Source organism: Glandiceps talaboti, chromosome 10 (genome assembly GCF_964340395.1).
Source record: "Glandiceps talaboti chromosome 10, keGlaTala1.1, whole genome shotgun sequence".
In the NCBI taxonomy this organism is placed as follows: Eukaryota; Metazoa; Hemichordata; class Enteropneusta; family Spengelidae; genus Glandiceps; species Glandiceps talaboti.
The window spans coordinates 21,793,255-21,807,440 of NC_135558.1; the positions used below are offsets into that span (position 1 = coordinate 21,793,255).

Genomic DNA, 14,186 nt, shown 5'->3' on the forward strand with positions numbered 1-14,186 from the left:
ATACATCAAATCTAAATATGAAAATTTACAGTAATTTCAATAAAATTTAATTTACAGTAATTTCAATAAAATTTAATATACAACAAACAGTTGCAGATGAAAAAATACAACTGAATGACATGCCCCTTTAACTTTTATTTGATGGAATGGTGTGTCCCTTTAAGTCACTGATAGACAGGTAGATCCATGTTTTATCAACATCTTGTAAAAAAAGGATGTAGCAAAGCATCTCTTGCTGTGATTCTTGTATTAGGGTTTAAATCTAGTAGTCTGTTCAATAAGTCATATGTAGTATCAGGAACACTGTCCCATGAACATTCACTGGACTCTAGACTTGCATTCTTTCCTTCTTCTGGTTTTTGTTTGTGAAGTCTTGGTGAGTATCTTGTACAGTTCTGTGACTTAGTTGTCACAGTATGTGATTCAGTACATTGTTCTTGCAGTTTTCTATTCCGTGCCATGAGTAGCTGTGCTGGGGTTTTTTCTTTGTTTTTACCTCTCAGTTGTTGACACATAGCCTTCAAATCAACAGCTGGTTGACTTGGATTACATTGTATATTTTTACCTGAAGAGAAATGATACACTTATGTTAACTGTTATTGTGATTAATATGTATATACATAGATGGTTATACACATATTAGCTTTACAATGTCAACCATAGACTTGGTTAGTGAAAAATATTACTTTTAAAACATGAGACTTTGTCATCATTTGATAATTTGTTTGAATTGTATTAGGTATTCATGAGTTGTTTGAAATTTGAAAAACTTGAAACTGTTACTTGAAATATTTGACTGCATACAGTATTTGTCATAAAGATTGATCCAATATGCAAATTTCTAGGTACCTATGACCCCTGACCCCTTGTAAGGCTCACAAGTTTATAAGAGGACATGTTGTGAAAAGTGCATCATTCTGTTGACAAACACTGAAGTGTGCAGTCAGAATTTGAGGTCATACAACGGTTTACTAACCCATTTAAACATGAAAAGCTTTGTCATTTTCTAAATAAACTTGTTATTACGCTATAATTATGCTGACCTTACCATATTGTTTAGCAGCTGTGTTTATTTCCTCGCTACCAACTATACTGATGATTTGTGCCAACGCTGTCATGTCATCTGGTGCCCGGAAAAATGGGTAGCGTCCTGTCAGGAGAGACAGGAAGATAACACCGGCAGACCATATATCCACAGCTGAAGGAAATAAGGATAATCAAAATGTTAAAAATATTTATTAATTGTACACAAAAAAATCACAACTATATAGCACAATATACTAGTAGAATTGGTAGGAGTACAATATAGAATTGGTAGGGGTACAATATAGAATTGGTAGGGGTACAATATAGAATTGGTATGGGTACAATATAGAATTGGTAGGGGTACAATATAGAATTGGTAGGGGTACAATATAGAATTGGTAGGGGTACAATGTAGAATTGGTAGGGGTACAATATTGTAATTGTAAATGTAATTGTAATTTATTTACCCATCACAAAAAAAAAAAATACATAACAATTGAAAGCATATATTACACAATGTGTGCATAATTGTATCAGAGCGGGCGAGAGGCTAGAAAACAGTTTCTATAACTAATCTAGTCTAGCCACTCAAAACTCATACACTAGTATAAATATTACAATGAAAAAAAAGATCAGGTGACTGCTGCAAAAACTCACAAACTACATACTGTACATGAAAAATGAAAATGAAAATGTGCGAAAATTTTACATATTTACAAGAAGAAACTCTTTGTAATCTTTCTTGAATTTGTGTCTGCTTGGGTGACTGCGAATTGTATATGGAATGTTGTTCCATATCTGTGAACCAGTGAACTTGACAGAAGACTGACCAAAATTACTCTAAGACTTGTATTTTGGTACATGGAGGTCTCCTCTCAATTTCCGCCTAGTATCATGACAATGTTCGATATTCGAAAAGTAGTCCTTGAAGTGTGGCGGAAGTTTATCGTGTAGTACATCATGAACAAAAATTCCAATCTGATAGTCAAACTGTTTGTATATATCAAGAATACTGAGCTTTTTAAATAAAGGTGCCGTATGTGCATTACATTTACTCCCCGTAATGACACGAACAATCCTTTTCTGTGCAAGTAAAATCTCTTTGAGATATGTTTTACACAAACTTCCCCACACTTCAAGGCCATAGGAAATGTGTGGTAATACAAAGGTATTGTACAACATTAGGAGAGTTGAACAGTTGTCGAAGCCTGTAAAATATTCCAGTAAATTTACAGATCTTTTTCTTTACGTCTACAATGTGAGTTTTCCAAGTTAAATTACTGTCTAGGTGAATCCCAATGAACGATGTGCTGTTAGCTTCTCTAACCACCCTGTCATTAAGAGTTATAGACCCAATTACTTCTTTACTGTTTTGTTTACTTCTAATTACCATGTGTTCTGTTTTATTTACATTCATAGTCAGTCGGTTAGCATCACACCATTTATTTACCTGATGAAATTCAACATTAGCTAGATTGAGGGATATATTGTTATGGGTTTCCTGGATAGAATGAAATAAGTTTGAATCATCTGCATACAGCTTAAAATTGAAAAGATTGGAGGAATTTGGAATGTCGTTTATGTATATCAAGAATAAGATAGGTCCTAGGATTGACCCCTGAGGGACACCACAGGTAATATTTAATCTGCTTGAAGCTATATTATTGATGCTGACATACTGACTCCGTGAATGCAAATAACTAGAGAACCACTTGAGTGGTAAACCTCTGATTCCGTAATGTTCAAGCTTGTATAGAATTGGTAGGGGTACAATAATTTGTTGTCTACTGTTGCTATGCAACAACTTTATCAGGAAATGGATAATTATGCAATGAAATTGGCATGAAATGATTCATACAGAAGTAAGTAAACTGTGCAGGAACAACTGATACAATTGTTGTATGTGTTCTCTTGCAGAATGGATTAACATACATTGTAATACAACTGTTGTATGTGTCTGTCTCTTGCAGAAGGTGATTTATATACATTACTATACAATTGTTGTATGTGTCTGCATGTTGTAGTCCACACTTAGTGTACAACTATGATATGATCATGCATGTTTCTTTTGTCTGTCAAAATTATGACAGGGACGCGTGGATTTGGTATCTTTTATGTAGTCCTTCTTTAGTAAATCATTATCTGCAAGGGACAGACACATGCAACAATTGTATTACAATGTATATAAATCACCCTCTGCAAGAGACAGACACATGCAACAATTGTATTACAATGTATATAAATCACCCTCTGCAAGAGACAGACACATGCAACAATTGTATTACAATGTATATAAATCACCCTCTGCAAGAGACAGACACATGCAACAATTGTATTACAATGTATATAAATCACACTCTGAGACAAACAATGCAACAATTGCATCCGTTCTGATTTTTGTTCCTGCAGAGCTTACTTTCTTCTGCTGTATAAGGGTTCAATGGTAAACTGGCATTTTAGTCTAATTTAGCTTCTAATTACTGATTATGTATGAAGTGCCTGTACACAGTAATGTTCAAAGATGCTGAACAAAGAAAACCCAATAGTGGTGTTGTTTAAAATGCTCTTGTAAAACGGTCCTAAAATGTAGTTCATGACTTTATTACACCCTAAGAGTGGGAGAGTGATGTATTTCATTACTATAAGGCATACTCTTCTATATTAGTGTGACTGTCTACTCACATTTTTAGAGTAACATCAAAGTATGTAATTTTTTCCTACCTGTTGTTTGATCTGGATATTTTAAGAGTACCTCAGGTGATCTAAATCCTGGTGTACCAGCCCTTGGTGCAATCTGATTACTTCTTCTCAAACACATAGAACATACTTGTGGTTTACCATAACATGAACATGTATTTTGAGCTACTGGTTTCACAACCTTCTTGGTGCTGTAACTCTTTCCAAACACAGTCTGTTTGGTTTGAAATCGTGTTCTTCCAGTCACTATGGCTTTCCTGACACATACTGTCGGATTTGGTGATTTGAAAGTTTTCTGACTCACAGATTGCTTTGTTGTCAGAGTATTAGGATTAATCTCAGATAACTTTGATGTTGTTGTGTCATTAGACAAGTGTCTCCTTTTAACTGGACTGTTAAATCCTTGGTTTATCTGCAAAAATCAATCAATTAATTAATTAACCAATGTTTTGACATGGAATAGAGTTCAATTTATTCTGAATCAGACTGTCCTCTAAACTAATTTGACACACCACTGATACACAACAACTTTTTGAGAAGCACCAAATTTTGATGTTCCCCTATTTGATGCATTGTACTTCCATTTTTACCATGTGATGAGTCATGATTCAAAAGAAAACCTATTTTGTAACAAAATATATGTCTTGTACTTGAAGACACACTGAACAGAACAAATATAGCACGTATCTGAAGACAATGGTTACACCTCAAGTACTGAAGACATTGGTTACAACTCAAGTACTGAAGACATTGGTTACAACTCAAGTACTGAAGACAATGGTTACACCTCAAGTACTGAAGACATTGGTTACACCTCAAGTACTGAAGACATTGGTTACAACTCAAGTACTGAAGACATTGGTTACAACTCAAGTACTGAAGACATTGGTTACAACTCAAGTACTGAAGACATTGGTTACAACTCAAGTACTGAAGACATTGGTTACAACTCAAGTACTGAAGACATTGGTTACAACTCAAGTACTGAAGACATTGGTTACAACTCAAGTACTGAAGACATTGGTTACAACTCAAGTACTGAAGACATTGGTTACAACTCAAGTACTGAAGACATTGGTTACACCTCAAGTACTGAAGACATTGGTTACACCTCAAGTACTGAAGACATTGGTTACAACTCAAGTACTGAAGACATTGGTTACAACTCAAGTACTGAAGATATTGGTTACACCTCAAGTACTGAAGACATTGGTTACACCTCAAGTACTGAAGACAATATATATATAATATATAATGTTTATTTTCGCCAGAAAATGGTTACAATTCAAGTACTGAAGACATTGGTTACAACTCAAGTACTGAAGACATTGGTTACACCTCAAGTACTGAAGACATTGGTTACACCTCAAGTACTGAAGACATTGGTTACACCTCAAGTACTGAAGACATTGGTTACAACTCAAGTACTGAAGACATTGGTTACAACTCAAGTACTGAAGATATTGGTTACACCTCAAGTACAAAGACATTGGTTACACCTCAAGTACTGAAGACATTGGTTACAACTCAAGTACTGAAGACAATGGTTACACCTCAAGTACAAAGACATTGGTTACACCTCAAGTACTGAAGACATTGGTTACAACTCAAGTACTGAAGACATTGGTTACAACTCAAGTACTGAAGACATTGGTTACAACTCAAGTACTGAAGACATTGGTTACAACTCAAGTACTGAAGATATTGGTTACACCTCAAGTACAAAGACATTGGTTACACCTCAAGTACTGAAGACATTGGTTACAACTCAAGTACTGAAGACATTGGTTACACCTCAAGTACTGAAGACATTGGTTACACCTCAAGTACTGAAGACATTGGTTACACCTCAAGTACAAAGACATTGGTTACACCTCAAGTACTGAAGACATTGGTTACAACTCAAGTACTGAAGACATTGGTTACAACTCAAGTACTGAAGATATTGGTTACACCTCAAGTACTGAAGACAATGATAACAACTCAAGTACTGAAGACAATGGTTACACCTCAAGTACTGAAGACATTGGTTACACCTCAAGTACTGAAGACATTGGTTACACCTCAAGTACTGAAGACATTGGTTACAACTCAAGTACTGAAGACAATGGTTACAACTCAAGTACTGAAGACAATGATTACAACTCAAGTACTGAAGACATTGGTTACAACTCAAGTACTGAAGACATTGGTTACAACTCAAGTACTGAAGACATTGGTTACAACTCAAGTACTGAAGACATTGGTTACAACTCAAGTACTGAAGACATTGGTTACAACTCAAGTACTGAAGACATTGGTTACAACTCAAGTACTGAAGACATTGGTTACAACTCAAGTACTGAAGACATTGGTTACAACTCAAGTACTGAAGACATTGGTTACACCTCAAGTACTGAAGACATTGGTTACACCTCAAGTACTGAAGACATTGGTTACAACTCAAGTACAAAGACATTGGTTACAACTCAAGTACTGAAGACATTGGTTACAACTCAAGTACAAAGACATTGGTTACACCTCAAGTACTGAAGACATTGGTTACACCTCAAGTACTGAAGACATTGGTTACAACTCAAGTACAAAGACATTGGTTACACCTCAAGTACTGAAGACAATGATTACACCTCAAGTACTGAAGACATTGGTTACAACTCAAGTACAAAGACATTGGTTACACCTCAAGTACTGAAGACATTGGTTACACCTCAAGTACTGAAGACATTGGTTACACCTCAAGTACTGAAGACATTGGTTACACCTCAAGTACTGAAGACATTGGTTACAACTCAAGTACAAAGACATTGGTTACAACTCAAGTACTGAAGACAATGATTACACCTCAAGTACTGAAGACATTGGTTACAACTCAAGTACAAAGACATTGGTTACAACTCAAGTACAAAGACATTGGTTACAACTCAAGTACTGAAGACAATGATTACACCTCAAGTACTGAAGACATTGGTTACAACTCAAGTACAAAGACATTGGTTACAACTCAAGTACTGAAGACATTGGTTACAACTCAAGTACAAAGACATTGGTTACAACTCAAGTACTGAAGACATTGGTTACACCTCAAGTACTGAAGACATTGGTTACACCTCAAGTACTGAAGACGCTGGTTACACCTCAAGTACTTTTGAATGCATTGCCACTACTATTTAAAACCAAATCAATATGGGCACACATTCTATTTTGAAGGTTATATAAAGTGTCTAAAATACTAAGTTAATTACGGCAGCAAAACTGAAGCAACCTTTTAGTTTGTAATTCTCATGATCCAACAGACACTGTATTTCTTCAATTCAACCAAATATTTGGATGAAAATTATCACCTGTTGCTGAAATGTTGAACCTTGGATAAAAACAAATGATTGACAGTTTCCTTCTGACTGCATTGTGTGCACTGTCATTTCTATGGCATCCAAACTGTTGATGTAGAATTGATGACATCACCAACACATTCACATACACTGACTGATTGAAATTATAAATCTAAAGAGAGTTGTCTGATTGGTTAACTGTGGAAATGAGAGAGTTGTCTGATTGGTTAACTGTGGAAATGAGAGAGTTGTTCTATTGGTTAACTGGAAATCAGAGAGTTGTCTGATTGGTTAACTGTGGAAATCAGAGAGTTGTCTGATTGGTTAACTGTGGAAATCAGAGAGTTGTCTGATTGGTTAACTGTGGAAATCAGAGAGTTGTTCTATTGGTTAACTGTGGAAATCAGAGAGTTGTCTGATTGGTTAACCGTGGAAATCAGAGAGTTGTCTGATTGGTTAACCGTGGAAATCAGAGAGTTGTCTGATTGGTTAACTGGAAATTATAAATTGCTATGACAAAATACTGTAAACCTGGAAATATTCCCTAAAGACTTATTTCCGCTTATTTTGCTTGAAACAAAATTGTTAAAATACACAGTGACTAAAATGTCTTCTTGTACTAATAGCCACAATGTACAAGTTTGGTGATTAGCAAAACTTTGTCTTTGAGAACAAGCTGAAGACAGTAAAATCGCAAAATTTTCTAGTAGTGAAAATATCTAGGTTTACAGTATACTGATATCAGATTTATTCTGAAAAATGAAAATACTTACTTCATTTTTATCAGCTACAGACAATGCTCGCCTACTTTTACTACCTTTTCGTGGTGATGAGTATTGTTTGACTGCAATGTCAGACCCCAAACGATGAGCAGTTGCAACTGGTGCTTTTTGTGCCAAACCAAAATCCACTAAAGCATATCTGAAAGTCAAATAACAGTTTGCTTATTCATTTGTTGACTTTTACTCTATATTCAGTATCATGTCCTTATCTGACCAAAATCTTTATCACCTTGGTAGATCAAATGACTTACAAAGGTTATAACACACAAGCAGTTCAAAGTTTTTAGAATTGAGTTTTCGATCTTGTCTTGGTCAACGATCCCCATCAGAATGACAAATTACAGTTACAGCTGGCCATTAGGTGGTGGTATGATCAGTTGTAACTATGGAATGTGTTATAGTGATGAGGGTTGTTGACCAAGACAGATCACAAGCTCCATGCTAAAAAGTTTAAACTGCTTGTGTATCATAATCATGATCAGCTTCTTATCTATTATGCAGCCATTTTCCTTTCTCATCTTGTATGAAATAATTTCATGACATTTATGATTAGAAAATTTTACCTGTTATCAAGTTATTTAACTAAATGACTTATCTAAGTATTAAGACCTCAATCAAGAACTTTCTTCCCCAGAGGCTTTTACATGTCCATAAGAGTAAGACTTAAAATAGACACATGACAGAATATTCTAGAATGATAGATGGACAATACTGCCTTCACAACTTACTTCTTTAGGGTTCTATTGTACAAAAAATTACTTGGCTTGACATCTCTATGGATAATATCAAATTTGTGGACCCTCTGCAAAGCTATCAACAGATTACGCATGTATTCCCTGACTTCAGATACCGACATATCAAGTATATAGTCCTGTAAAATAAAATAAACAGATTACAAACATACTCTTTCATGTATTGTCTTTGTTCAGCCACAGAAAATATGAACGACCTAAGTTTTTTTTGTTACTATCAGCTGAGGTAGATGAGTAGAGCCAAACCCTTAGGTCACAAGTATTTTTCTGCCTGAATGAAGAAAAATATCAGAGAATAATTTGATTACACCTCCTCAAATAGAGTCTATGAAAAATAATGGTGCTTTGGAATGTTTTGACTCATATTTCAAGCATCACAGAACCGATGACATAGACATGGGTTGACATGATGTAGAATGACAGAACCGATCATGGGTTGACATGATGTAGAATGACAGAACCAGTGACATAGACATGGGTTGTCATGATGTAGAATGACAGAACCAGTGACATAGACATGGGTTGACATGATGTAGAACGACCAGGACATATAAATAAAGCCAAAAAAGAAAAGAAAAAAGACTTGTTTCTGGTCAGTGCACACATCACTTAAATACCCTCGTGTCGGTCATTTTTTTTTTTTGTGTTGTCCAGTCCATGCAGTCTGCAGATCCGTGGGGAAACACAAAGATAACCCTCCCTACTTCAGTAAAGACCACATCACTTGCTCTAAAGTGATGACAGTGGTCTTTTTTTTGACCCAAAACCCACATCTCTGATGCAATCATTTTCATTTGAACAATTTCCCAACTAGACACCAGAAGTAACATGACCATCAAATATCAAAGTGATCGGTCCAGCAGTTTTTGACTTTAAGTTGTTTACACACACACACACACACACATCCACTCAGACAGAACCTTCAGTTCAGTTGTGCTAAAAATGACAAAAACAGTACACTAACAAAACATACAGCCTTTATTTGGGGGTTTACATTTATTATACATGGTGTAGACAAAGTGTTTTAATGTGTGGTTACTATAGAAACAGACAGCATGCAAGAAGCGAAACCAAACAAAACAGTAAGTTTTCTTGCTTTTCGAACGATTAAACACAAGACTAAATCTGACATGTTCTGTTAAAATACATGGTAATCATTTGTTAATACAAAAGTTGTGTACTTACACCAAACTTATGATGGTTGAAATATGGCATGACAATAACAACATTGTCCCTGTCTCTCAGACATAGTTGTACACCCATCACATTATCGCAACCACTGCAAAGAAAAGATGTAGAAAGATGTGGTCATATAACTATATCTAGGGAGTCTAGATGTTGGTGGTCATATGTGTATACAATCAAAAAAACAAGATTATATTTCCCAAAGTACAACAGAAACAGTAAACATTGCCATCTATATAATTAGTTCAACCTGTAATTGTAATGTATGCTAGTGAGCTACATGTGTACTACAAATCATTCATCTAACCATAGACCCTCCACCCGGGTCTTTGATCTAACCCTGTACAGCACCTATCACCCATCTAATGATCTAACCCTGTACAGCACCTATCACCCATCTAATGATCTAACCCTGTACAGCACCTATCACCCATCTAATGATCTAACCCTGTACAGCACCTATCACACATCTAATGATCTAACCCTGTACAGCACCTATCACACATCTAATGATCTAACCCTGTACAGCACCTATCACACATCTAATGATCTAACCCTGTACAGCACCTATCACACATCTAATGATCTAACCCTGTACAGCACCTATCACACATCTAATGATCTAACCCTGTACAGCACCTATCACCCATCTAATGATCTAACCCTGTACAGCACCTATCACCCATCTAATGATCTAACCCTGTACAGCACCTATCACCCATCTAATGATCTAACCCTGTACAGCACCTATCACCCATCTAATGATCTAATCCTGTACAGCACCTATCACCCATCTAATGATCTAATCCTGTACAGCACCTATCACACATCTAATGATCTAACCCTGTACAGCACCTATCACCCATCTAATGATCTAATCCTGTACAGCACCTATCACCCATCTAATGATCTAACCCTGTACAGCACCTATCACCCATCTAATGATCTAACCCTGTACAGCACCTATCACCCATCTAATGATCTAACCCTGTACAGCACCTATCACCCATCTAATGATCTAACCCTGTACAGCACCTATCACACATCTAATGATCTAACCCTGTACAGCACCTATCACACATCTAATGATCTAACCCTGTACAGCACCTATCACACATCTAATGATCTAACCCTGTACAGCACCTATCACACATCTAATGATCTAACCCTGTACAGCACCTATCACACATCTAATGATCTAACCCTGTACAGCACCTATCACACATCTAATGATCTAACCCTGTACAGCACCTATCACACATCTAATGATCTAACCCTGTACAGCACCTATCACACATCTAATGATCTAACCCTGTACAGCACCTATCACCCATCTAATGATCTAACCCTGTACAGCACCTATCACCCATCTAATGATCTAACCCTGTACAGCACCTATCACCCATCTAATGATCTAACCCTGTACAGCACCTATCACCCATCTAATGATCTAATCCTGTACAGCACCTATCACCCATCTAATGATCTAATCCTGTACAGCACCTATCACACATCTAATGATCTAACCCTGTACAGCACCTATCACCCATCTAATGATCTAATCCTGTACAGCACCTATCACCCATCTAATGATCTAACCCTGTACAGCACCTATCACCCATCTAATGATCTAACCCTGTACAGCACCTATCACCCATCTAATGATCTAACCCTGTACAGCACCTATCACCCATCTAATGATCTAACCCTGTACAGCACCTATCACACATCTAATGATCTAACCCTGTACAGCACCTATCACACATCTAATGATCTAACCCTGTACAGCACCTATCACACATCTAATGATCTAACCCTGTACAGCACCTATCACACATCTAATGATCTAACCCTGTACAGCACCTATCACCCATCTAATGATCTAACCCTGTACAGCACCTATCACCCATCTAATGATCTAACCCTGTACAGCACCTATCACCCATCTAATGATCTAATCCTGTACAGCACCTATCACCCATCTAATGATCTAACCCTGTACAGCACCTATCACACATCTAATGATCTAATCCTGTACAGCACCTATCACACATCTAATGATCTAATCCTGTACAGCACCTATCACCCATCTAATGATCTAACCCTGTACAGCACCTATCACCCATCTAATGATCTAACCCTGTACAGCACCTATCACCCATCTAATGATCTAATCCTGTGAAAAATGATGCAAAAGGAAAGAGAATGCACTAAAACATCACTGTGATTAGAGAAGATTGATGCGATACAGTGTCAATGTCTACTAGTTTGCACTCATATTGAAAGTACTCATATTCATAAGAAATAATAATATTAATAATCATTAATGTCAATTTTATATAGCGCTTTCCAACACAATGTTTACTCCTGGCACATTATACAGATAGAATAATATAGTTGTGATAAAAAAGCCAGTCAACTATACTGGGTAGGTTCAACTACAAACAATATCCAATCACTTGATTTACTTACCCAATTAATTGTAAACATCTAAGTTCACTTTCAATCCGACTTGGATGGCTTGTAGGAATGATATGTTTTAAAGCAAACTCTGTATCAATCTGTGGATATGTCTTCAACTTTGCTGAATATACTGCACTAAATGTACCTTTGAAACAATATAAAGGTCTATTTATTATTGTTCAACTTGATAAATATTTATAACAGTAACTCGTCTACAACTTGTTGCTGTTGCTGTCACCCCTTCTGTTCAGATGAAATTCTCATTGACAATGCTATGGCAATTATTATGTGTCACTTGATTGATTCTGTAAACTTGAGGTGAAATCAAAATGTAATCTAATGGTTGTGTGCAACTTTCTGCTGGTCATGGCTTCACTTAAATAAACTGTACAAGCCTTTAGAATGCAAGACTTAAACACATGTTGTCCTTTGCCTACCTTCTCCAATCTTGTTTGATATTGTAAATATTTCATCTAGTTTTGGTACGGACGTCATCAGTTTATCGATATCCTGTTTCACTTTATCTGTCAAGTCAAACATAAATTATTAGTATCATAAATGATAAAAAATTTATTTAAAAATGAGAAATTACTGGATTCTTATGCAGTCATTAGAAAGAGGAATGGAGAATAATCCTGAATTTTACTCATAGTCAGTTCACATAAATTGCAGCATGTCAGTTATATGGCAATTTTCACAACTGTTACATTAAAATTATGATTTTTAGGTTGGAAAAAATAAAATTTGTGTAAACACTTTCACAAATTAAAGCTGTTCTCAATGCTGTCAAGGTCAAGTTTAACTTCAGTAAACAAACAAGAACCTAAAACTGCAATTTATACCAGTTGAATTTCCACATAATTCTACTCTATATTCTAGAAAGAGTTCCCTTTGTACCAAAGTTAGCAACTTTTTGAAGAATTTTGAATATTTTCTGAATAAAATAGTAATGAGAAAATATTATATAGTGAAACTTCAAACCGAAACAAATGAAACTCTTTATTTATAAGTTGTACATTTGTCAGTATTGTCAACATTTTACGTTTTTGTGAGTCACTGTAATAAAGTTCCTTTTCAAAATTGACAAACTACTACACTGTCATAGCATGGATCTATTATAATAGGTCCGTGGTCAGTCACTCCAGACTACAGTAGTACTACTTCACTGAAGTGTACTGTATCAGTGTATGTAGAGTGTACTGTATCAGTGTGTGTATGTATGTAGTGTACTGTATCAGTGTATGTAGTGTGTACTGTATCAGTGTGTGTATGTATGTATGTATGTAGTGTACTGTATCAGTGTATGTACGAGTGTACATCATTCATATGTCATGTCAAGGGTCATTAGAAATTACATATCTTTCTCACCCGAAATTTCGTCGCCCGATCGTTTCCTTTTCCTACTTGTAGCAGAAGTTGAATTATGACGAAACTGTCCATCTCTCGAACTGTTCACGCCATCGACCATCACAGATGTCACGGAACTCGTCAAACTTCCTTCGTAGTAACAAGCCATTGTAGACAAAAACACAGTAATGATGGTTCGTGAACTGTAAACACACACACACAAAAAGAAAAGGTTTACATCGTCATGTAACATCGATTCGCCCCTTCATTTTGAACGGAAACTATTATACATTGATCATGATATATTATAAAGTTTTGTGAAAAGCTGACATTTTCATTAAACAATAAATATATCAAACAGTAGACGCCGATCGTACCCACCTAATTTTCAGAGCAGCTGACAGTGTGAGCGCCAATGGTATCCCAAACATTCACATTTGGCGCGTGTTGCCATAAAAGGCATTTTGCGGCTATGTAGCTGGTAACCGAATGATACCGAACAAGCCCGAAGATGAAACTCGCCCAAAGTTATGGATTACGCTTCATTTTTTTCAGGAGAAGGTGTGTAATAGTATTTATTTCAAAATAAAACCTTACAAATGTAA

General features: G+C 36.0%; 1 protein-coding gene across 1 annotated transcript; it reads right to left on the reverse strand.

The window, feature by feature from the left end:
- Positions 1-194: 194 nt before the first annotated feature.
- On the reverse strand, positions 195-13,750 carry LOC144440760 (cell division cycle 7-related protein kinase-like). The gene is made up of 9 exons (XM_078130138.1): positions 13,603-13,750; positions 12,672-12,758; positions 12,244-12,379; positions 9,772-9,865; positions 8,563-8,705; positions 7,826-7,973; positions 3,748-4,135; positions 1,049-1,198; positions 195-565 (listed from the first exon to the last, which is right to left on the reverse strand). The coding sequence occupies exons 1-9, from the start codon at positions 13,748-13,750 to the stop codon at positions 195-197; spliced, it is 1,665 nt and encodes a 554-aa protein (XP_077986264.1).
- Between the last annotated feature and the right edge of the window lie 436 nt (positions 13,751-14,186).

Coding starts and splice junctions, on each gene's coding strand:
- LOC144440760 (XM_078130138.1), bottom strand. CDS start 13,750: ATGGCTTGTTACTACGAAGGAAGTTTGACGAGTTCCGTGACATCTGTG. Junction 12,380..12,671: donor ATCAAACAAGATTGGAGAAG/GTAGGCAAAGGA, acceptor ATTGTTTCAAAG/GTACATTTAGTGCAGTATAT. Junction 566..1,048: donor CACAGCTGCTAAACAATATG/GTAAGGTCAGCA, acceptor ATTTCTCTTCAG/GTAAAAATATACAATGTAAT.